Source organism: Bombina bombina, chromosome 5 (assembly GCF_027579735.1).
Source record: "Bombina bombina isolate aBomBom1 chromosome 5, aBomBom1.pri, whole genome shotgun sequence".
Taxonomy (NCBI): Eukaryota; Metazoa; Chordata; class Amphibia; order Anura; family Bombinatoridae; genus Bombina; species Bombina bombina.
The window spans coordinates 560,855,529-560,882,669 of record NC_069503.1 but is presented as its reverse complement, the minus strand read 5'-3'; the positions used below and the strand labels follow the sequence as shown (position 1 = coordinate 560,882,669).

The window sequence follows — 27,141 nt, the reverse complement described above, 5'->3', positions numbered from 1 at the left end:
CCTGTTTATAGTTCCAATTCTGGATCTCAATACTTTAAACAAGGTTCTAATAGTTCCTTTTTAAAATGGAGACAAACAGATCTATACTTCATTAAGTCCAATTAGTGCAATTAATATCTACAGTGGACTTGAATGATGCTTAACTACATATTCCCAGTCATACAGACAGTGTTCGCTTTCTGAGTTTTTCCTTCCTAGACTGTCATTATTATCATCAGTTTCAGGAATTTCTAAACATGCTTGTTTAGGTAGGCTCCATGATATTGGCTGTAAGGCATGAAGATAAATTGCTGGTCTTACTCTGGAGTCGCAGTTGGTGCCTAAATGTATGATAAAGTTTGCTGGCACCCAGCAATTAGGTGTCATTTCTAGAATAAACTGTGTGTCTAGGGGATTGTCTCTAAAACAATCCTACAGGGCATAGAGTTTGTGAAGTTTATTGTTGCCGCCTCTGTAGTTTCCTTTGCTTCATCAATGGAACAAATATTTAGAGATTTTGTCCAAGGAGATATTTATGAACCATGAAAAAAACTCCCTGTGGTGATGATCTGGCTCAGTCTTGCTTAGGTGTGTAACGTTCACTTTTCATTGGACAATTTGGCATATGGCAATCATCAAGGAAAAGAGCGTAACCATTCAGTGATGAAAGAAGTAGTGCAAATCATGACATGGGCAGATCTGCCATCAGGTGTTTTGGATGCATGTCTCAAAGCACTGATTAATTAGACTTACCTGTTGGCGGGAAGGCCACCACTTGAATGGATTTGAATGGACTTACAGCTCATTCTACAAGATATTTAGCTACTTAATTTACTTTTCATAATGAGACTTAAAAGGAACAGATTTGTAATTGATTTGGTATAGAATCTCACAAGTGATGGCTCAGGGTTTCTTACTACCTGAGGAAAGAAAACCTAATTTATGGTTACCTGACCTAAATTAATTTTTTTCTTGATGGTGAGAGTCCACCAGATGCTGAGTAGGGAAGAGCAAAGCTCTTAAATTGTTAGTAGTATTTTGTGTCCTCCTTGTATCTCACAAGTGATGGCTCACGGACTCTCATCAACATTTACTTTTTTCAAGGTAGGACTCAAAAAAATCAGATTGTCAGCAGCAGAATATTACAAAATATCACGTACCATATGACATTTTTTTTAAGTCATGTAAACCTTATGAATCACTGTTCACTTGGGGTCTGACATCTGAATGAGTAGATGAATGTGGTGACAGCAAAAAAACTCACACATTTGGCAGCTTCTTATCCAACTCCACCAATTGCTACCAAAAAAATGAATATATACTGGATAGATAGATAGATAGATAGATAGATATGTCTAAAATCAAACTTTATTATTGAAATACATGTTTAAAAAGTGTTTTAAATGGATATGGTATATGTCAAGGTGTTTGATAAGGAAGATATATAGATATATATATATACTTCATATATATGAGTAAAGAACAATGCTGTTTCAAGTATCTCTTTAAGCACCTTTGGCTATAGCGCACTTGGCTAAGTTCAACTCTGGGTTTTGCACGCAATCAAAACCAGTACATGCTTTTGTAGCACGCCCCATAGAAGTCTACTGATGCTATCCGACTTCCAGATGTTAGAGCTCCTGAGGCTTTTGCTAATTTTTCTTTCAAATTGTAATATGAGCACAAGAATAGGAGCACTATTGATTGAACGTGTGCAGTGTTAACACAATAGTCAATAGTGCTATTATTTTTTAGCTCCACTTGTAATCTAGTCCATAGAGTTGAATTGTCTATAGAATGTCCCTTTAAGGTGGGTTTAATACTTATTTTAAAGATATAAAACAAACAGTTACATTTTGTTGTGCTAAGAAAACACGTTGCTAATTAGGTTTGGTTTATTTATTTTTGGCCAGAAAAAGCAAGCCAACAGAAGATTTGAGTCTTATGGCATGTACTCAGATGAAGATGCCAATAGTGATGCCTCAAGTGCCTGTTCAGAACGTTCCTACAGTTCAAGAAATGGCAGCATTCCCACCTACATGCGCCAAACAGAAGATGTAGCTGAAGTTCTTAATCGTTGTGCCAGCTCAACATGGTCAGAGAGGAAAGAGGGGCTTCTTGGCTTGCAGACAATGCTGAAGAATCAGAGGGTGCTAAGGTAAGGCAGAAGAATGTCACTTATAAACATTAGAATGCTATGTGCACACTCATATTTTTATTATATTTTCACGTTTTCGAGTGACAATGTTCAGGCACCATTGTTCAGATTTAGAAGTATCTCTTCCTTAATTCATGTGACTGAATAAACTGACCTGATTAAAGGGACATTGTATAGGGTAAAAATGACATTCTCTATTCTTTAGACCATGTTATTTTAGCACTAGTGACCCTGCAGTACTAGGTATTCATCCCCCACATAGGGGTTAAACACATATGTAAAGTATTGCACAGGAGCCACAGAGAACCGCTAGTCCAGAACCGTTACAGCTGCTGAAATTTTTTTTTTACTTGTCTCATACATTTACTGTATATAAATTGAATCTTTAGATTCTCCCTTAACTTATTAAAGAAAATAATAATAAGAGGAAAGATGGTTTTGGAATAACAATTGCACTGCAGTTACTGGATCATAACATATACCAAACTTAACATATAACAAACAGTTAAACTCCTTCATCTGAACTGACTAAAGCTAATATAGGCCAGTTAATCTTATAGTTTAAAGCTTTAATAGGAGCAAGGAAAATAGCCTGAGAAAGGATGCTTCCACAGCCAAAACATGTTGCTCTATTTGTAGAATTCCCCAGGCTTTGGTAGTTGGAGGAGGGGTGTGGTGACTGTCTGGGAGCACTGAAACGGTTATAACTAGTTCCCATTCTTCAGAAGGACATTTATCATACTCAGTAGCAGATTTAGATCACGTAAAAAGCTAAATTCCATACAGGTAATGTACATTTTGACCCCAGTGGTCAGGTCCTATATAGGAATGGGATTTATACCATTTACAGGGACAGAGCTAGATTCCATACTGCTAATGGAACTTTTTCCCTAGTGGTCAGGTCCTGTATAGTGATGAGATTTAGATCACTCATTGTGACAGAGCTAAATTTCATAATTCTATCAGACCTTTTGTCCCTCGGTCAGACAACCCTTGCTTTTTTTTTAGGCAAATGGGAGTTAGAATTTAAAGGGACAGTGTAGTGGAAAAAAAGTTATTTATTTAAATAAATGTTGGCAAACTTTGCAGCATACACATATTACAAGAACAGCAGCAAAGCTACACACACAAAGCAAGCTGAAATATGATACTGGCAAGCTGAAATATGATACTGGCTTCTTAAAGGAGTTAGATTTTTTGTTCTGGTATCTGCAGAAAACAACTTATGCAGAACAGTGCAGAGAGGCAGACAGGGCTGCATGATTTTAGCCTGCTGTGTGTGTAGCTCTGCATATTAGAGCCAATATTAGGCCGCCATAGATGTCAGCTAGCTCTGTTATGTGTGTGTATTTCGTATGTATACACAGGAACACTTTTCTAATTTTTATGGGTTTTAACAGCAATTCTTGTAATACATGTATATTGTGTGTACAAAAGTTTAAAGTGATGGTAAATCGTATCATTTAAAAAATGCTAGGATTTACCATCACTAAAAATAAAGGCCACCTTCGTTTATCAGTTTTAAAAAAAAGATGAAAAGGTGCCATTATTTCACCGCTGTTTCACTGCTAAGCCTAGCGCCCCTGGCACCCCACGACACTGCTCATTTTTTAATAAAGTGATGATTCCACTTCTTAGCCAATAGCCGTGCTTGCCATAATGTGGAAATGTCACCTCATTGAATAAATGAGCAGTGCTGTGCTTAGTTAGAAGTAAACCCGCAGTGAAATAAAGGCACCTTTTCATCTGTTTTTTTTTTTAAAAAACTGATGAATGAAGGTAGCCTTTATTTTTAGTGATGGTAAATCCTAGGATCTTAGAAATGCTAGGATTTAGCATCTCTTTAAGTGTCTTTTACTTCTTTAAGGTAAAATACTTTCACCTAGATTACGAGTTTGGCGTTAGGGTTAAAAAGCAGCGTTGAGAGGTCCCAACGCTGCTTTTTAACGCCCGCTGGTATTACGAGTCTTGCAGGTACAGGTGTACCGCTCACTTTTTTGGCCAGACTTGGAAATACCGCAAATCCACTTACCTAAATTGCGTATCCTCTTTTTTCAATGGGACTTGCATAGCGCCGGTATTACGAGTCTGCCAAAAAGTGAGCGGTACACCCTCTCCTGTCAACACTGGTACCGCATTTTAAAGTCAGTAGTTTTACACTACAACGCTGTAGCATAAAACTCTTAACTAAAGTGCTAAAAAGTACACTAACACCCATAATCTACCTATTAACCCCTAAACCAAGGCCCCCCCACATCGCAAACACTAAAATAAATTTTTTAACCCCTAATCTGCCGAACCGGACATCGCCGCCACTATAATAAACATATTAAGCCCTAAACCGCCACACTCCCGCATCGCAAACACTAGTTAAATATTATTAACCCCTAATCTGCCGGCCCTAACATGGCCGGCACTTACCTACATTTATTAACCCCTAATCTGCCGCCCCCAACCTCGCCGCCACTATATTAAATGTATTAACCCCTAAATCTAATCTAACCCTAACACCCCCTAATTTAAATATAATTTAAATACATCTAAATAAAATTACTACAATTCACTAAATTATTCTTATTTAAAACTAAATACTTACCTATAAAATAAACCCTAAGATAGCTACAATATAACTAATAGTTACATTGTAACTAGCTTAGGGTTTATTTTTATTTTACAGGCAACTTTGTATTTATTTTAACTAGGTACAATAGTTATTAAATAGTTATTAACTATTTAATAACTACCTAGTTAAAATAAAGACAAAATTTACCTGTAAAATAAAACCTAAGCTAAGTTACAATTACACCTAACACTACACTATAATTAAATTAATTACCTAAACTAAATACAATTAATTACAATTAAAAAAAATTATCTAAAGTACGAAAAAAAACCCACTAAATTACAGAAAATAATAAAATAATTACAAGATTTAATTTAACTAATTACTCCTAATCTAATCCCCCTAACAAAATAAAAAAAGCCCCCCAAAATAAAAAAGCCCAACCCTACACTAAATTACAAATAGCCCTTAAAAGGGCCTTTTGCAGGGCATTGCCCCAAAGTAATTGGCTCTTTTACCTGAAAAAAAAGTACAAATACCCCCCAACATTAAAACCCACCACCCACACAACCAACCCTACTCTAAAACCCTATCTAGCTATATTCACAGTGTATGTTTTTTACACTACAGTTAAACACATTGTTTATTCTCAACACTTTCGCTAGAAAGTAACTATATATTCACTTTTTAGTATAACAGTATACTTTCTCACAAATATATTGTTACACTGCTATTTGCCACATATTTTTACGTATTTATTTTTTCTTAAATAGTACACATTTGTTAGACCGCTTAACTATCATCATCCTATAGTAGGAATTTCAACACCATTATATATTTCACGGACACTGTTACATTCCCCCCCCCCCTTTTTTGTCAATAGGACTGCAGAACTTTTATCACACGTATTACACTTTGCACTTTGACTATTTTAATATATACACTAGATAAACCTAATATTTTGGATACCTTTAGCTTCCTTTTTAGCGCACTTACTACACAAAACTATTCTTCCTTTAAGTGACGTCATCCAAGATGGCGTCCCTTCAATTCCGATTGGCTGATGTAATGCTATCAGCCAATCGGAATTAAGGTAGAAAAAATCCTATTGGCTGATGCAATAGCCCTTTTAAGGGCTATTTGTAATTTAGTGTAGGGTAGGGCTTTTTTTTTTTTTTGAGGGGCTTTTTTATTTTGTTAGGGGGATTAGAATAGGTGTAGTTAGTTTAAAAATCTTGTAATTATTTTATTATTTTCTGTAATTTAGTGTTTGTTTGTTTGTTTTCGTACTTTAGATAATTTTTTAAAATTGTAATTAATTGTATTTAGTTTAGGTAATTAAAATTATAGTGTAGTGTTAGGTGTAATTGTAACTTAGGTTAGGTTTTATTTTACAGGTATATTTGTCTTTATTTTAACTAGGTAGTTATTAAATAGTTAATAACTATTTAATAACTATTGTACCTATTTAAAATAAATACAAAGTTGCCTGTAAAATAAAAATAAACCCTAAGATAGCTACAATGTAACTATTAGTTATATTGTAGCTAGTTTAGGGTTTATTTTATAGGTAAGTATTTAAATAGGAATTATTTAGGTGATTGTAGTAATTTTATTTAGATTTATTTAAATTATATTTAAGTTAGGGGGGTTAGGGTTAGACTTAGGTTTAGGGGTTAATATGTTTATTATAGTGGCAGCGACGTTGTGGGCAGCAGATTAGGGGTTAATAAATGTAGTTAGGTTGCAGCAACATTGGCGCCGGCAGATTAGGGGTTAATAAATATAATTTAGGGTTCGGCGATGTTGGGGGCAGCAGATTAGGGGTTCATAACTAAAATGTAGGTGGCGGCGGTGTCCGGAGCGGCAGATTAGGGGTTAATATTATAATGTAGATGTCGGGGGCAGCAGATTAGGGGTTAATAAGTGTAATATTAGGGGTGTTTAGAATCGAGGTTCATGTTAGGGTGTTAGGTGTAGACATAAAATGTGTTTCCCCATAGGAATCAATGGAGCTTTACGCTGCTTTTTTGCAGGTGTTAGGTTTTTTTTCAGACGGCTCTCCCCCATTGATTCCTATGGGGAAATCGTGTACGAGCATGTTTAGCCAGCTCACCGCTAACGTAAGCAGCGCTGGTATTGAGGTGAGATGTGGAGCTAAATTTTGCTCTTCGCTCATTTTTTTGCGGTTAACGCCGGGTTTCTAAAAACCCGTAATACCAGCGCTGTCTGTAAGTGAGCGGTGAGCATAAACTGCTTGTTAGCACCACACCCCTGTTAACGCAAAACTCGTAATCTAGGTGTGAGTATTTATTTGTAAGGATATTAAACAATGAATGAGTGTTAAAGAGAAATGAAGGTGAAATATGAAATGTGCACCGTTGCACTTCAGTTTTGAATAGAATATTTTAACTAACAAACATTATTCAAGCATTGCAATATTGTGCTTGCTCAGATACCCAGCAGTGGCTTTTATCACATAAATGTTCACAACTTTTGCTAGGATTTGTTCTCTGAAAAGGTGTTTAAATGAGTGTGTGCAGGGCATACACAGCATATGTTTGTGTGTTGCTGAAACACTAATAGCAGAAGCATTTTTTAAACATTCACTCTGAAAGAAACAATCATATCCAATCAGTCAGAGCAGAGGGCAGAGATTAAAGCCTATGAATTGTAGGAAGAGAAATATTTAAAGGGACATAATACTCATATGCTAAATCACTTGAAACTGATGCAGTATAACTGTAAAAAGCTGACAGGAAAATATCACCTGAGCATCTCTATGTAAAAAAAGGAAGATATTTTACCTCACAATCTCCTCAGCTCAGCAGAGTAAGTTCTGTGTAAAAAGTTATACTCAGCTGCTCCCAGCTGCAGGTAAAAAAATAAAAAAAAATGAAGAAATGAACAGCAGCCAATCAGCATCAGCAGTGCTGAGGTAATGAACTCTTACTGTGATCTCATGAGATTTGACTTAACTCTCATGAGATTTCATAGTAAGCTTCCTTTACCTGATTGGTGAAATAATATGAGAGTGCACGATGCTAGTCCCTTCAGATGTCCCAGGACAAACACACTAAAATGCTGCTTAGAAATCCTTTACAATGGGAGGTGGCTACTGAGGAACTTTTGAGGTAAAATATCTTTCTTTTTTACATAGAGATGTTCAAGTGATATTTTCTAATCAGCTTTTTACAGCTATGCTGCATCACTTTCAAGTGTTTAAACATTTGGGTATTATGGCCCTTTAAATCTTGACTCTCTCTGGTAATAGGATCAGTCAACACAGTAGATTTGCATAATCAACAAATGCATGATAAGAAGACAATGCAATAGCACTTGGTCTGAACTTCAAATGAGAAGTAGATTTTTTTTTAAATAAATGGCAAAGTTATGTTTATTTCCACTCCCCCTGTATCATGTGACAGCCATCAGCCAATCACAAATGCATATACGTATATGCTGTGAATTCTTGCACATGCTCAGTAGGAATTGGTGACTCAAAAACTGTACAGATAAAAAGACTGTACACATTTTGTTAATGGAAGTAAATTGGAAAGTTGTTTAAAATTGCTGCTCTATCTGAATCATGAAAGTGTCCCTTTAAAGGAAAATGAAACCCAATTTTTTTTTCTTTCATGATTCAGATAGAGCATGCAATTTTAAGCAATTTTCTAATTTACTTATATTAACAATTTTTCTTCATTCTCTTGGTATCTTTATTTGAAAAGCAGGAATGTATGCTTAGGAGCCGGACCATTTTTTGGTTCTGCACCTGGGTAGCGCTTGCTGATTGGTAGCTAAATGTAGCCTTCTGCTCAGTCTGTATCTGACCAGACATTGTTGTAATTTATGTGTTACTTATTTTGATTCTTCAGCACTTAAATGTAAGATGTCAAGGTCTGTACAATTTCTGCAAATAGTTAGGAATTCACATATAGGTAAAGCTTTGGGAGTATCTGGTGCATGAGCACTTGTTTTGAATAGGAGACTATTAGTAGCTGTGTGTTTTGTGTACTAATGAAATAGTTCCTCCTGTTTTTCTCTTTTTTATAATTCCATCTTGGACGTTCACTTCTGTTTGACTGAGTGTCATAGATCAATTCAATGTTAAGTTTATTCAGGGTTATTTTTTTAGGAATTCAACTAATTCTGCACTCAGCAGTCTAGAAAAAGATCACCGTATGTTGGGGTGCATGTTGTGCCCATGGGTGCTCCTTGAGATTGTAAATAAAAATGTCAAAAATAAATAAATTGTGTTGTAATATAAATTCCAACAATATGATAACAAATTTGTCATGGATTTTATCCTCTTCTGAACCATGATATAAAAATTATTTTAGAAAATAGCCAGTTTATGCTCAGTTGATGTATGCAGGGATTCTACATTGGCTGTTATTTCACAATTGACACTTATATTATTCAATCATTGTAATAGCTCAAATGTGTCCACAACATAGGATGGTAGTTTTTGAATAAATCTACCTAATTCTGACAACATACTGACTTGCTTTTTTCTGTCAGACAGGCCTGACACAATTGATCTCCTTGGGCATTATATTGTTTTTGTTTTTTATATATATTATAGTGATTACCGTATTTTTCGCTCCATATGATGCACCTGACCATAAGACGCACCTAGTTTTTAGAGGAGGAAAACCAAGAAAAAAATATTCTGAATTATTTGACCCAATTCATATAGAGCAGCAAAGTAAGTGCAGTGAAAAGCTTTTTTGCAAACCAAATTAGAGCTGTAACTTTTTACCCCATAAATAGCTGTAGGCAGCAAATATAGCAGTAATTCTAGAGCCATAAGGAATAAGACAAAACCAACAGGATCAAAGGTTATCTTATCTATCTGAAGCCCATGCTTTGTGTTCCCATCTGACATCTTGTGGTGACAACGGACAGCTGATGATGGCTTACCATACTGATGAGAAGGTCTGAGTATAACTCAGACACTGATCCTCTGTAGTGCTGGGGCTGTAAGTCAAAATCTACCACTGCATAGAGCACACATTGACAGTCTCCAGTATATGGGATCTCGCCAGTTACCATCTGCCACAGTGTTACTGCAAAGGAGTAAATGTTCGCCTTTACTGTGACCGGCTCTTCTCTCAGCAACTCCGGGGCTCGGTGTGTGTAGGTGCCTTCCAGGTGGGCGGAGTTGGGGGCAGCACAGGTTGTCTTCTCCGTTCTGTGCGCGGGAATAATATTTTAGTGCTGTCAACCAAATCAATGCGCTGCCGCTTACTAGAGGGAACATGGCGATTTGGCTCCAGGGCACACACACATTCGCTCCATAAGACGCACAGACATTTCCCCTTAATTTTGAGGGGAGAAAAAGTGCGTCTTATGGAGCAAAAAATACGGTAGATAAAAGTTGTTCTTTTTGTATAATTACATTTTGGAAGCTTCTGTTATGATGTGATCATAAGTTTTGCTTGTAATTCTGAACCTGATTGCATAATAGCTTGGTATAGTCTGGTCTCTTGTTTAACTGCTTTCAGCATCTTTTCAGTACATATTGAGAGTAAAAATATTTATTCTTGTATCCGAGCATCTAATTAAAACATCTTCCAATTGTCTGAATAGCCTTCCTTTCTTTGAAAGACAAATTGCTTGGTTTTGTCCCCAAATTTAATGTAGCTATGCTATTACATTCTAGAATGCTGAATAGCTCTTATTAGGAAGAAGAAAAAACTCTTTGTGTAAATGTAGATTGGACCATTAATTTAAGTCTTCAGATATCAATACATTGGTTCATTGCCTTCAGTAGGTGTTTTAGATCAGTATTTCCCAAAGTGGGCGATACTGCCCTGGGGGGTGGGATTACTGAGGGTGGCACTAATAGGCATAAGAGGTGGAAGGGGGGGCACTGAAATTACCATAGGGGGCACTAGTAGCAAATGAGTGAAAGAGGATGCTAGTGTCCCCTCCAAGTATAATTATCATAATTTTCTTTTCTTAATCCTAGATGCATAAAGCAAAACAACTTTCTCGCTTTATATTTCTCTTGTAAGGTGTATCCAGTCCACGGATCATCCATTACTTGTGGGGATATTCTCATTCCCAACAGGAAGTTGCAAGAGGACACCCACAGCAGAGCTGTAATATAGCTCCTCCCCTAACTGTCATAGCCAGTCATTCTCTTGCAACTCTCAACAAGCTAGGATGTTGTAGGAGAGAGTGGTTAAATATAGTTAGTTTATTTTCTTCAATCAAAAGTTTGTTATTTTTAAATAGTACCGGAGTTGTGCTATTTTATCTCAGGCAGTAAATAGAAGAAGAATCTGCCTGAGGTTTCTATGATCTTAGCAGGTTGTAACTAAGATCCATTGCTATTCTCACATATGTCTGAGGGGATTACACAGATGAGGTAACTTCAGCGAGAGAATGGCGTGCAGTTTATTCTGCTATCAGGTATGTGCAGTTATAATTTTTTCTAGAGATGGAAAACACTAGAAAATGCTGCTGATACCGGATTAATGTAAGTTAAGCCTGAATACAGTGATTTAATAACGACTGGTATCATGCTTACTCCCAGGGGTAATACCCTTATGATATTGCAATATAAACGTTTGCTGGCATGTTTAATCGTTTTTATATATGCATTGGTGATAAAACTTTATTGGGGCCTAGTTTTTTCCACATGGCTGGCTTAAATTTTGACTAGAAACAGTTTTACTGAGGCTTTCCACTGTTATAGTATAAAAGTTACAGTTGGTGCAGTTAAAATTACAAACTGTGACATCCAGCTTCCCTCAGGAGTCCCCTGTATGCTATAGGACATCTCTAAAGGGCTCAAAGGCTTTCCAAAGTCGTTTATTGGGGAAGGTAGGACCACAGCTTGCTGTGGCAGTTGGTTGTGACTGTAATCATCCATTTGCTAGCCTATTACATACACTGTAAAAATTTCGTTTGATTTACTGCATTTTTTCACTGTTTTTCAAATTCTGACAAAAGGCACAGTACCGTTTTTTATATTTGCTTGTTAACTTGATTTAAAGTGTTTTCCAAGCTTGCTAGTCTCATTGCTAGTCTGTATAAACATGTCTGACATAGAAGAAACTCCTTGTTCATTATGTTTAAAAGCCATGGTGGAACCCCCTCTTAGAATGTGTACCAAATGTACTGATTTCATTTTATGCAATAAAGATCATATTCTGTTTTTAATAAAATTATCACCAGAGGAATCTGACGAGGGGAAAGTTATGCCGACTAACTCTCCCTACGTGTCAGACCCTTTGACTCCCGCCCAAGGGACTCACGCTCAAATGGCGCCAAGTACATCTAGGGCGCCCATAGCGTTTACTTTACAAGACATGGCGGCAGTCATGGATAATACACTGTCAGCGGTATTAGCCAGACTACCTGAGCTTAGAGGTTAGCGAGATAGCTCTGGGGTGAGACAAAATTCAGAGCATACTGACGCTTTAAGAACCATGTCTGATACTGCCTTACAATATGCAGAAGCTGAGGAAGGAGAGCTTCAGTCAGTGGGTGATGTTAATGACTCAGGAAAGATACCTGATTCTAATATTTCTACATTTAAATTTAAGCTTGAACACCTCCGCGTGTTACTTAGGGAGGTTTTAGCTGCTCTGAATGACTGTGATACCATTGCAGTGCCAGAGAAATTTTGTAGACTGGATAAATGCTTTGCAGTGCCGGTGTGTACTGATGTTTTTCCAATACCTAAAAGGTTTACAGAAATTATTAATAAGGAATGGGATAGACCAGGTGTGCCGTTCTCTTCCCCTCCTATTTTTAGAAAAATGTTTTCCAATAGACGCCACCACACGGGACTTATGGCAGACAGTCCCTAAGGTGGAGGGAGCAGTTTCTACTCTAGCAAAGCGTACTACTATCCCTGTCGAGGACAGTTGTGCTTTTTTAGAGCCAATGGATAAAAAATTAGAAGGTTACCTTAAGAAAATATTTATTCAACAAGGTTTTATCCTACAGCCCATTGCATGCATTGCCCCTGTCACTGCTGCTGCGGCGTACTTGTTTGAGTCTCTGGAAGAGGCTTTACAGGTAGAGACTCCATTGGATGACATAGTTGGCAAACTTAGAGCACTTAAGCTAGCCAATTATTTTATTTCTGATGCCATTGTTCATTTGAATAAACTAACGGCTAAGAGTTCTGGTTTTGCTATACAGGCGAGCAGAGCGCTATGGCTTAAATCATGGTCAGCTGACGTGACTTTAAAATCTAAGCTACTTAACATTCCCTTCAAGGGGCAGACCCTATTCGGGCCTGGTTTGAAGGAGATTATTGCTGATATCACGGGAGGAAAAGGTTGTGCCCTTCCTCAGGACAGGTCCAAATCTAGGGCCAAACAGTCTAATTTTTGTGCCTTTCGAAACTTCAAGGCAGGTGTGGCATCAATTTCCTCTAATAATAAACAAGAGGGAACTTTTGCTCAATCCAAGACGGTCTGGAGACCAAACCAGACCTGGAAAAAAGGTAAGCAGGTCAAAAAACCTGCTGCTGCCTCTAAGACAGCATGAAGGAACGACCCCCTATCCGGTAACGGATCTAGTAGGGGGCAGACTTTCACTCTTCGCCCAGGCGTGGGCAAGAGATGTTCAGGATCCCTGGGCGTTGGAAATTATATCCCAGGGATATCTTCTGGACTTCAAAGCTTCCCCCCCAAAAGGGAGATTTCACCTTTCACAATTATCTGCAAACCAGATAAAAAGTGAGGCATTCTTACACTGTGTACGAGACCTCCTAGTTATGGGAGTGATCCATCCAGTTCCAAAGGAGGAACAGGAACAGGGTTTTTACTTAAATCTGTTTGTGGTTCCCAAAAAAGAGGGAACCTTCAGACCGATTTTGGATCTAAAGATCTTAAACAAATTCCTCAAAGTTCCGTCGTTCAAGATGGAAACTATTCGTACCATCCTACCACTGATCCAGGAGGGTCAATATATGACTACAGTGGATCTAAAGGATGCTTATCTTCACTTTCCGATACACAAAGATCATCATCGGTTTCTCGGGTTTACCTTTCAAGACAGGTATTACCAGTTGTAGCTCTTCCCTTTGGATTAGCTACAGCCCCAAGAATCTTTACAAAGGTTCTAGGGTCGCTTTTGGCGGTCCTAAGGCCGCGGGGCATAGCAGTAGCCCCTTATTTAGATGACATCCTGATACAGGCGTCAAACTTCCAAATTGCCAAGTCTCATACGGACGTAGTACTGGCATTTCTGAGGTCGCATGGGTGGAAATTGAACGAGGAAAAGTGTTCTCTATCCCCACTCACAAGAGTTTCCTTTCTAGGGACTCTGATAGATTCTGTAGAAATGAAAATTTACCTTGACGGAGTCCAGGTTATCAAAGCTTCTAAAAATGTGATAGTGTATAATTAGTGCGCCAACGGTCTGATAATCTACTGTCTATATGACAGTGAAACAAAATCACAGTGTTATAAAAAATCTAAATAACTATCAGATACATATTGTTATAAAAAATCCGGATCATATTAGGAAACAAATGAGTTATTCCTAAATGGTGATAGTGATAACGTGATACAGTGTTGTCTTAACAGCGAACACCCCAAATTATTAAGGTAATAAAACTGCAAGGCCCTATAGGTGATAAGCACAGCAGTGTGGTAGAATCATTAATACATTCAATTATATAGTGAAATAGTCCCAATAATCAAAGTTCAAAATGTTACATAAATGGTGGGCGTAATGTCCAAATCACAGTAGGCAGGCTCTTCTCCAAAAGATCCCTGTTGGTGACCCAGGGGTGGATACTATATAGAAAAAAAGATAAAAGAAGGCGCCAACATAGTGCGGTTACCAATGGGATGGGACACGCTTAGCAAATATACCAAATACTCACAGGATGAAAGACACTTGAGAAGTGTCACAGGTGCCTCCTGGACTCTCTGAGTTGTCCAGCTAACTCCCACTCCACCGTGGTGGTAAGGTTCCGCTTGTCTCTGCCAATTTGGATGGCTCCGCTGGTGGTCCTGGCTCCCAGCCAATGTTCCAAAAGGACTCTCTTGCGGTTTCCCCAAATCCAGTTATCCAATTCAGACCTGTGCTCTCCGGTGGGGAGTAATACAGCTAGGCAAAAAGTGGTTTGTATAGTGGTAACAAACTACAATAATGCCAATAAAGATGTCAAGAAAAGAAAGTTCGTGGCTGCAGTTATAAAATCAATAAGACTTTATTTACACAACGTTTCTCGGTCTGTACGTGACCGTTTCCTCAGGTGCATAAGTGTATAATGAAACACATAAAAACCACGAACTTATAACAAATAGTACAGCGTCTCCAAATGCATACTGCGCATGTACGTGGGTGTGTCCCCATGCTGGGAGTTCCATTGGCGTAAACTATCCAATGAGGTGCTTGTAATCACACACCTCCAAAGTTACGAGTGTAATGGGGAATTACTCAGTGCGGTGTTAACAGATAGCCCGCACAATTTAAAAAGCCGCAATGGGCTCTGATAATCTAAAAATCTAATGATTTGGTAAAATACAATATTAAATAATATATAAAAAATAAATATATAAAAACATATCTATAAAATATATATGTAGATTAACTACCAGATCGGGCACACCCACCGGCTATGTATACAAAAATTCTATTACTGACGTTTATGATGTCATTGACTCTTCACATAATTTGTTCACATATAGATGGTTGATTTCATATATAAAAAATCTTACAAGTGAAATGCAAACTATGAACAATACAACCTATATGTAAAAATATACAAAATATTGGAAATATATAATTTATCTCCCCAATGATACGGTTAATTCCACAATAGCACTAGTAAAAATGAATATTAAACCACAGTGTTGGATAAATCCAAATTAATTAACGTGATCAGAGAGAAAATTTCTTAATAGTAGACAGAGTTATTAATGAATCAACTTCTCTAGGATAGATGCAAAGGACTTAGAACCACGTCCATCCTGACAGTCTAATTGTCAGGAATTATAATAAATGTGTTAGCTCATTTATAGACATTATTCATAATGTGTCTATATTGAAATGGGGTACCTAGACTGAAACTAATTAAACTTACATTAAGGTGCATAACGAGACATTCATATTTAAAAAAAAAAAATAAAAAAAAAAAAAAAACGATATAATGTATATCAAAATACATTAAATTATAAAACCAAATATACATGTGGATGCTATCAGGAGTCAGGAACAGAGCCCTACATGTCTAGATAACAAATAACCTAGGATTAGGATTGTATATATTAAAGTTACTATAAGTGGACTATAGTGTGATCACTTTGTGATGTTCAGTGATACTCTTGTTAGAGTGCTTGGAATTCTAGTTTAATTGGCATTATTGTAGTTTGTTACCACTATACAAACCACTTTTTGCCTAGCTGTATTACTCCCCACCGGAGAGCACAGGTCTGAATTGGATAACTGGATTTGGGGAAACCGCAAGAGAGTCCTTTTGGAACATTGGCTGGGAGCCAGGACCACCAGCGGAGCCATCCAAATTGGCAGAGACAAGCGGAACCTTACCACCACGGTGGAGTGGGAGTTAGCTGGACAACTCAGAGAGTCCAGGAGGCACCTGTGACACTTCTCAAGTGTCTTTCATCCTGTGAGTATTTGGTATATTTGCTAAGCGTGTCCCATCCCATTGGTAACCGCACTATGTTGGCGCCTTCTTTTATCTTTTTTTCTATATAGTATCAAAGCTTCTAAATTCCTGTCGGGTTCTTCATTCCATTCCGCGCCCTTTGGTGGCTCAGTGTATGGAAGTAATCGGCTTAATGGTAGCGGCAATGGACATAGTGCCGTTTGCACGCTTACATCTCAGACTGCTGCAACTATGCAGGCTCAGTCAGTGGAGCGGGGATTTCACAGATTTGGCCCCTCAACTGAATCTGGACCAAGAGACCAGGGATCCTCTTCCCTGGTGCCTATCTCGGGTCCATCTGTCCAAAGGTATGACCTTCGCAGGCCAGATTGGACTATTGTAACAACAAATGCCAGCCTTCTAGGTTGGGGTGCAGTCTGGAACTCCCTGAAGGCTCAGGGATCGTGGACTCAGGAGGAGTCTCTCCTTCCAATAAATATTCTGGAACTAAGAGCGATATTCAAGGCTCTTCAGGTTTGGCCTCAGTTAGCAACTCTGAGGTACATCAGATTTCAGTCGGTCAACATCACGACTGTAGCTTACATCAACCATCGAGGGGGAACAAGAAGTTCCCTAGAGATGTTAGAAGTTTCAAAAATAATTCACTGGGCAGAGATTCACTCTTGCCACCTATCAGCTATCCATATCCCAGGTGTAGAGCACTGGGAGGCGGATTTTCTAAGTCGTCAGACTTTTCATCCGGGAGAGTGGGAACTCCATCCGGAGGTATTTGCACAACTGAAAAAGTTCAGGTTTATCAGCAACTTACACTTTCTCTCATTAAGATACATTGGAGCCACTGGTACTGTATTCTTGCATTCTTTGTTTTGCCAGAGCTGTACATTAACACGTAACATAGTAGATGAGGTTGAAAAACAGATTTCAACCTATACAAATCTAAAATACTTGCAAAAAAGCTTCAGTTCAGCTTAAATTAATCACATTAAAAGGTGACCCAATTAACACAAGCAAGCATAGCCATAAATTCTGTTTCTAGCCAGAAATGTATCCAAATCATTTTTAAATATATCTAAGGTATTGGCAGTCACTACCTCCTTTGGTAATGAGTGCCACTATTTTATTGCTATTACAGTGAAAATGTTTTCTCCAGGATGGACTGGAGAAGGGTCTATCTGCTAGTTCCCTGAAGGGACAGATATTGACCCTGTCGGTGTTACTGCACAAGAGATTGGCTGAGCTTCTGGATGTGCAGTCCTTTAAGGCTCTGACTAGAATCAGACGTGTGTTTGGATCTGGGGCTCAGCCTTGGAGCCTAAATCTTTTTCTTAGTGTTCTGCAGCAGGCTCCATTTGAGCCTATGCATACTGTTGACATTAAATTGTTATCTTGGAAGGTTCTTTTTCTGCTAGCTGCGCAGAGTTTCTGAAATTTCTGATTTGCAATTTGACTCCTTTTATCTGGTTTTCCATGCTGATAAGGCGGTTTTATGTACTAAATTAGGGTTCCTCCCTAAGGTGGTGTCAGATCGTAACATTAATCAAGAAACTGTTGTTCCTTCCTTGTGTCCTAATCCTTCTTTAACAAAGGAATGCTTGCTTCACAATCTAGATGTGGCTCGTTCCTTGAAGTTCTATCTTCAGGCTACTAAGGAATTCAGACAATCTTCCTCTTTGTTTGTCATCTATACGGGGAAGCGTAAGGGGCAGAAGGCTACTACAGTAAGGAATGAAGTTGTGGACTCTCCCTGCCAGGAAGGAAAGGAATTTTCTGGTAAGCATAAATTATGTTTTTTATGAGTTAGGGGACGCTGATGGTGAGTTTATAGAAGGGCAGTGACCTGAAAAAGTTTCAGAACCACTGTTCTAGATAAAGTGTTGTTTCCTGGTCTTCTTCACTCTAATTCAACATAGTTTATATATGTACCCTTGCATGTCTCTAACAATCTCAAATTTGTCTCAATCACTAGAAGGTCAAAATGATAGACCTTTAGATAAAATGGAAATATGATCATTATAAAGAGGTTTATAATTTATCAGTCTTAATGATTCATCCATATTTGTGAGTAGGACTTGGTGGTCTTCTCTGAGATCGGCAGTTTCTTTATTCTTCTTGACTTCTGCTTTTGTTTTGCATTTGCTCCCCTCTCTGTGTGTTTTTCTACCTCTTCTGAATGATTGTCTTAAAGTGTTTTATGTTTTTTTTCTAGGGGGGTACTTTAGAATTACCAGTAGCATTAGATGTCTCTAGTTTATTTCCTCCACTGTTTGATTCACCATCTGTATTGGACATCTTACTTTGAATTATAGTGACACTTCCACTCTGTGTGTTTTTTTTGTAAAATCCCCTCCTTCTCCAATTATACACTCTGATATTAGGAAATTATGTTTGATTTATTTACCCAATTCTTTTTGGTAAGATTTTTATAATTGTTCAATATCCTGGATTATTTTATTTTTTTTAGCTTTCAATCTGTCATATTCTGAAAGACAGCGTTTAATCCATATTCTCTGTAATTTTGTGAACCATTAATTTAATGCTTCTCCCATTCTTAGTTGAGAATGGGATATTTGAATTTTAAAGCAGGAAAGAGGTAGATTAAAACCACTGAAAGTGAATGTTCTTTAAAGATATTTATCAGGAATATGACTTTTGCCAAGGCAAAAAGTTATTTTAGGATTTTTTCATCTTTGAAAACCATTTGCTCAGGAAAAAGCTTTTATTCAGGAAAATAATTTGTAGAAGATCAAATTATCTGTGTACATTTTTTTAAGCTTTCAAAGCCAAGGCACCCTGGGAAAGTGGTCCCTTCTTGGCAATAGGCTCCCAGGCACCCTGAGAAAGTGGCCCCTGCTTGCTAAAAGGTTACCAGGCACCCCAGGAAAGTGGCTCCTGCTTGCCAAAAGATGCCCAAGTACCCTTGGAAAGTGGTCCCTGCTCACCAATAGATGCCCAGACACCCCAGGAAAAATGGTCCCTGTTCACCAGTAGATGCCCAGGCACCCAGGGAAAAGTGTTCCAGGTTCACTCTTCTGTTTACCAGACTCCCATCCTGAAGCATGGCGCAACAGACAGATTCTATTAGTAACAGACTTCTATGATAATGATACGTGGCTCTCTCATCCTAATTTATGTACTAAATTTCAAATCCCGCCGAGTCTTAGTTTCAAGACATCGTTTGAGCACACAATTACGCACATGGGGCTACCCAAAAAAAGCGCTTTGGCAATTATCACCATGGGAATCTATATGGCAGCAAGCCTCTACCATCTCACATCCCCTCTCCCTACACTACAATCTGCTTATTAACTCACAAACTCCCCATAAAATCCCACAACATGTAGCCTGGGAGAGAGAATTAGGTTTCACCGCTGACATCAATATCTGGCACTCTAGGATCATGGTAACTAAAAAACTATTACATTGTGCCACCCTTTGGGAGCTGCACTATAAAATCCTAATCCGCTAGCACCTGGTTCCGGCCACGTTTTACAATACGCACACCTCTAAGTGCTGGAGGAATTGCAGACTCACAGGTACAGCACAACACATCTGGTGGTCCTGCCCAGTAATTCAACCGCTCTGGGAAAAAGTCTATGCTCTCCTTCACACCCTTGGAATTACCATACAGTTCACCCCAGAGATATCCTTACTCCATATGAAGATGTCAAACCTTAACCCTCCAAATGAAGCTCTTACGATCTACATCCTCATGGCCACAAAGTTGGCCATAGCTAGATGTTGGAAGAAAGAGAAGCCCCCACCCCTATCTCAAGTATTATCCATGGTTCAATATATCGGGCAAATGGAACAATACTCATGCAAAGTTCTAGACAAAGTGGACTCTTTCTACGAGATCTGGTCCCCTTGGCTTTCGAAATTCCCAAAATGGGAAACAACCCGCATCGCTAACTTATCCACCTAGACTCCCTCATTGCTACTACTTCCCCATATTCCCCCTCCCCCCTCCCCCCCTAGCCTGTATGATCCCCCATGCCCTTTCCCTTCCTCCCCTTTTTTTTTTCCCCGTCCCCTCCCCGGATCACATAGCATAGCATCCATACTTATCGGCTGATTATACGATTCTAACACCAATATCTGAACATACCCATACAAACCACTGATATAACTACTCATTTTGACTGCACATCATACAATTACCCTTTATGAAAATAATGAGACATCCTTGACTTATCATATAGATCACTGTATCTACCTGATAGTGACAGATAGGCACAGAACCCGGACCTTGAACTGACCTGAATATACCCCATTTGTAATTCATACTATGTTTAAATATGTGTTGTTTATGTTTGCCACATTTGTTCAGTGGTCTTATTATTATAATGTTCTTGTATACATCTCAATAAAAAAATTTAATTAAAAAAAAAACAAAACTTTAAAGTTTGTTTTCAGATATTTATAGTTTTTGTTAATATAAATAATATGTATTTTAGTTTTTATAGGATTTATGTATGTCTGTTTGTTGGAATAGGATATATACTAAAATGGATGTTGTTTTAACTGTCTCCTTTTTGTGTGTATTCCATATACAAGTGACTATGAGACATAGTTTTTCAAGTGGAAAGATTAACGTAATATAAGATGTATAGGACATATATACTTGCATGTTAAAATAAGATATATAAAACATGGGTTATTGTTTTTAATATTTCAACATGTTTTTTTCTTTGGGGTATATTTAACATAGAGCGAGCGGACATAATAAGATGTAGCGTATCATGTCTGCTGCACATCGATAAATGCAGACAGCATACAATGTCCCCATTTATCACTGCACCAGCCGTTCTTGTGAACTGCTGGTGCAATGCCGCCCCTGCAGATTCACGGCCAATCAGCCGCTAGCAGGGGGTGTCAATCAACCCGATCGTATTAGATCGGGTGGGTTTCTGTCCGCAGCCTCTGAGCAGGTGGACAAGTTATGGAGCAGCGGAGTTTGATAAATCGGCCCCTTTGTCTCTTTTTTGTGTGCATTTCATATATACAGTTGCAAGAAAAAGTATGTGAACCCTTTGGAATGATATGGATTTCTGCACAAATTGGTCATAAAATGTGATCTGATCATCATCTAAGTAACAACAATAGATCATCACAGTCTGCTTAAACTAATAACACACAAAGAATGAAATGTTGCCATTTTTTTATTGAACACACCATGTAAACATTCACAGTGCAGGTGGAAAAAGTATGTGAACCCCTAGACTAATGACATCTCCAAGAGCTAATTGGAGTGAGATGTCAGCCAACTGGAGTCCAATCAATGAGATAAGATTGGAGGTGTTGGTTACAGCTGCCCTGCCCTATAAAAAACACACACCAGTTCTGGGTTTGCTTCTCACAAGAAGCATTGCCTGATGTGAATGATGCCTCGCACAAAAGAGCTCTCAGAAGACCTACGATTAAGAATTGTTGACTTGCATAAAGCTGGAAAGGGTTATACAAGTATCTCCAAAAGCCTTGCTGTTCATCAGTTCATGGTAAGACAAATTGTCTATAAATGGAGAAAGTTCAGCACTGCTGCTACTCTCCCTAGAAGTGGCCGTCCTGTAAAGATGATTGCAAGAGCACAGCGCAGACTGCTCAATGAGGTGAAGAAGAATCCTAGAGTGTCAGCTAAAGACTTACAAAAGTCACTGGCAAATGCTAACATCCCTGTTAGCGAATCTACAATACGTAAAACACTAAACAAGAATGGATTTCATGGGAGGATACCACAGAGGAAGCCACTGCTGTCCAAACAAAACATTGCTGCACGTTTACAGTTTGCACAAGAGCACCTGGATGCTCCACAGCAGTACTGGAAAAATATTCTGTGGACAGATGAAACCAAAGTTGAGTTGTTTGGAAGAAACACACAACACTATGTGTGGCGAAAAAGAGGCACAGCACACCAACATCAAAACCTCATCCCAACTGTGAAGTATGGTGGTGGGGGCATCATGGTTTGGGGCTGCTTTGCTGCATCAGGGCCTGAACGGATTGCTATCATTGAAGGAAAAATAAATTCCCAAGTTTATCAAGACATTTTGCAGGAGAACTTAAGGCCATCCGTCTACCAACTGAAGCTCAACAGAAGATGGGTGTTGCAACAGGACAATGACCCAAAGCATTGAAGTAAATCAACAACAGAATGGCTTAAACAGAAGAAAATACGCCTTCTGAAGTGGCCCAGTCAGAGTCCTGACCTCAACCCGATTAAGATGCTGTGGCATGACCTCAAGAAACCGATTCACACCAGACATCCCAATAATATTGCTGAACTGAAACAGTTCTGTAAAGAGGAATGGGCAAGAATTACTCCAGACTGTTGTGCACGTCTGATCTGCAACTACAGGAAATGTTTGGTTGAAGTTATTGCTGCCAAAGGAGGTTCAACCAGTTATTAAATCCAAGGGTTCACATACTTTTTCCACCTGCACTGCGAATGTTTACATGGTGTGTTCAATAAAAACATGGCAATATTTCATTCTTTGTGTGTTATTAGTTTAAGCAGACTGGGATTGTCTATTGTTGTGACTTAGATGATGATCAGATCACATTTTATGACCAATTTGTGCAGAAATCCATATCATTCCAAAGGGTTCACATACTTTTTCTTGCAACGGTAAGTGACTATGAGATGATGTTATTCAAGTGGAAAAGACTACCAAAATATAATATGCACGTGACTAAAGGCTATTGTGTCCGCTGTTCCGATTGGACACAAAGACCATGACGGTTACCTATGGATAGTAGAGTGGACCTGTTTGAGAACTACATAATTGAAAACTACTCGTTTGAGAACTTGAAGACAAACAAATCTGATGGGTCAAAATCATGTATATGTTTTTATTGTATTAGATGCTTGATGTTAAGGATTATGTTGGAATCGCTTTAATATAAGAAGGCCTATTTATCAAAGGTCTTGCGGACCTGATCCGACAGTGCAGATCAGGTACGCAAGACCTCGTTGAATGCGGAGAGCAATACGCTCTCCGTATTCAGCATTGCACCAGCAGCTCACAAGAGCTGCTGGTGCAACGCCGCCCCCTGCAGACTCGCGGCCAATGGGCCACCAACAGGGAGGTGTCAATCAACCTGATCGTACTCGATCGGGTTGAATTGTGGCTGCTTCATAACTGCTGTTTCTGTCGTGTCTGAAGACTCGCCAGAAACACGGGCCCAGAAGCTCCATACGGAGCTTGGTAAATTAGCCTCAAGGGATTTCATTTCCTTTCTTTAATGTGCGCTATTGATCTACATTGTGCTAGATTGTAGATGTTTGTGTTCACCGAGAGAGATTTTTGCGATAGTGAAACTGGTTTTATTCATTTTTGAATGCTAAATATTTTTCTGAATCTCTTCATAAATATGAAGAATTCATTTTTTTAACGCTTAGAATGGAAGCATCTTTCTGTTGATTTAAATAAATAGCCAAAGATAGGTATCTTAAGGGCATATATAATCATTGATGACACATTGAGTTTCACAGCAACAGAAAAGGACCCAGCAGCCCTGATGTAAACCTGATTCATGACACCTGTTGATGGGTGTGTCATGAGGAAGGTAGGCAGGGTGAAATGCTATATATACTGAAAGGCCATTACAGCTTGTTTTTCACAATGCTTTTATTGTGCTCTTGAAAAAGGCTATTGTAATAGCCTAAACGCATTGAGCTTGTATTAATAAAATCCCTGAAGCTGCATCTGATAACGACCTGCTGATTTTAAAGAAAGGAAGATTTTTCACCTCTATTTTGTGAGTATGCTTTGAATTTGCACCGCCAAGTTGTATGGGAAGTGCTGCACTATTTTAAAATTTTATTTTTGAAGTGATCAAAGTTTGGAGACTCTCATCTGCTGAGGACAAGGACAGCTTAAAATCCCTTAAAGTGGTACAGTGCCGCCAAAGTCTGCTACTCACATATCCATTATTAGCGCTGCATAATCTGTTTGCGCTCTAGAAATAACCGATAATAAAGCGGCTGGGGAGAGCCAGGGCTAGCAGCGAACACCTGAAGGCAAGTGCTAACATTTTTTTCAATACTTAATTCTGTTACCCTATGGATAGAAACATGCAGCACCCTTGAGCAAGACATAAGTGGACCCCATGAATAGGGTACAGATTTGACAGCCCTCATTCCTTTTGAGGTACTTAAACAAGAGCAAGGTGTTCCTTATATCATTTGATTGGTGTGAGTATATAAAACAAAGTCACAAACAATGAGGGCTCAATGTCAATGCAGTTAATGATTAGGGAAGCAGCTTTAACCACTTAACGAGCTCCAAGGTACACTGTACGTTGGCTGTCATTCAAATACCCACATAGATAAACCGGAAATAGCGCATATCAGTGCTATAGGCCTGATATTCAAAAGCTCGCCAGCATGGAGAGAAATCAAGCAAAATCTTTCTTTTTTAGACCTTATATTGTATATCTCCTTCACATCAAGAACCCTGCAAAGGGGGGGGGCGTGTCCAAGAGGCAATCATGGCGGACGGAAAATCCCACAGCTCCGTAGCTTGACATTCTAAGCTAATGATTTTACATGGAGCCATCTGTAGCCTAAACGGATCAATCATATATTTGGTTTGCCGAAAATCCCTACACCTGAAATATGTACTTTGATCGCCACTTCACAATTTAAATTTGCCACAGTTAGCAGACTGGTATGGGACGGTGGCCTACCGCACGGAACCTTATACTATTTATGTGCAGACCCAATCAAAGGAGCTAAAGCAAGGGAGACACATAGCCACACTACTGGAACCCTTATAGCAGAGATTGTCGGACACCTCTATAGTACCCCTTGATTCAAGCCGCTACATTGCTGACTGCTCACAGCGCATCATGGAGATACCTTTGGATGCAGTGATGACCCTCCTTGAAGGCCTACGAAAACGGATGGACCTACAATATGCTCAGCTTACTCTTGACATCCGCTCGTTGAATTCAGGGGAGGACCGCCTTAACATACACACCACACTAGATGAGACATTGGAGGAGCGGTCCCGAGAGGAGCAAAGTGCAGCTGCTCAAACACATACAAAGAAATGTGCGAATACATTGCTACACGTACCTCAGTGCATATCCAGACCTCCCATCTACTTGTGCCCGATAACACGTTCAGCTCGTTGGCCACAGGGGAAGGTTCCTTTCTTGTGCAGATCGAGTGTGAATTTGACCTCTCCCCATCACTTCTCTCACCCGGATTAACCACACTACCAGTTCAACCCAGATCCGCACCGGACACTCTGGTCAACCAGCCTACTCAGCTAAGTATCGGGTCACCGATACAATCTAACTCACCCACTAATCTTGGGCTGATGGAGGGCCTCATGAAGAGCGGGGACTTTGGGGCCGTGAACACCATTCTCTCTACTTTAACGAATGGCTTAAGGTCAGCACACCCTGAGGTTTCTAGGCTCCCAGGAGGACATTCTTTTGTTTGTCACAGCAAACACTTGAAGAGAATGGACATAGGCTAAACTTTTAGATTACGGCTGGGAGCATTGGGGATTACACATACAACTTCTCCAACGTTCCCTTTTGCTTCAAGTAACCGTTCACTCAAAATGAGTGATACAGATAACATTGCTTTATTTACAATTAGACTTAAAATTGCACTATTTTCAATGCTGACATTGAGTTTCTTTGGGGTTATATACGATGTCCCTTAAGTTTTATTAGAGATAAGATTTACTATGGGACTCCTTCTGAGACGATAAATTGTACTAGGCTCTAGATGTCTGATCCCATGCACATCCTGCTTATTGCTTATTGAAGGTTGATTTGGGTTATGAAAGTTGATAGCTGTTTTATCCCACTTGCTCATTATATCCCATTTTTATGCTCCTTGTTAGACCTTCCTGTATCTATTAAGTGACCATAGTATGTAACCATATTCATCATAATGTCTAGTCTAATTGCTTCACTTACCCATTAACTTACACTCAACCACTTGGAATATTCTTATTATACCATTTGCTAGCTCTTAATACCCTCTGGTGCCCTGCTGTTGATATCATGACATACTAATATACCCCTGAGATTACTTTTGCTGTTGTACACTTTATTTAACTCTAGATAACTAAATCTCATACATACACTACTCATAGCTAGCTAGAGGTTATTGGGATTTTGCAAGCACAGCTATACTGACACTGTGTCACTTCACCTACTTTTTATATTGCACTCTGAGTTGAGCTATAGAATAATATAAAAGTGGTTATCTTATTACATTCCCTGTCTCCCTAGAACTGGATCCCATTGTAAGGACATGTTTAATAGGATAGTATTATTCTGAGATATTAACCCAATATTTGAGACACACTTTCAGCGTTACCCTGTGTTAATATATGATTGTATATACATATTTTTAGTTAATTGTGCTGCTTTAGTCCTCACAGGTTTGTCTACTTACAGCATGCTTACTAGCAGCTCCTTTGCTTCACTATTACCTACGCTTGACTCTTTTTCTTTAGATAAGATTCCTGAGGAGGAATATCTAGTCTCACAAACTTAAGGTAGACAGGACAGGAAACTCGCCCTAGTTATTAACTTGGTGTAATTACATTTTGAGGGCCACTGCACAAAATTTATTGAGTTTACCTCAGATTATAGTATATCATAATATTTCAACAATACTGTATAGTGTCATATACTTAACAAGCCTCAACTACTATCACAGCAAATAAAACCATTCCCTCAAATTTAGTATAACCTAGTATCACCTGTAGGGTCCATATCCACACCGATATATTTGGCAATTACTTCCCTTTGACGGTTGTAGAGCATTCACATTCAACTCAGTTGTGGTTGTCCTCAACT

At 38.8% G+C, this 27,141-nt stretch overlaps 1 protein-coding gene across 1 annotated transcript in view; it reads left to right on the top strand.

Annotated features, from left to right (window-relative positions):
* Window positions 1-27,141, top strand: part of LOC128661553 (CLIP-associating protein 2-like) — an 898,219-nt gene that overhangs the window by 587,512 nt on the left and 283,566 nt on the right. The window contains exon 18 of the mRNA XM_053715796.1: window positions 1,893-2,137. Coding sequence (XP_053571771.1) covers window positions 1,893-2,137 — 245 coding nt within the window. The remainder of the gene's footprint in view (window positions 1-1,892; window positions 2,138-27,141) is intronic.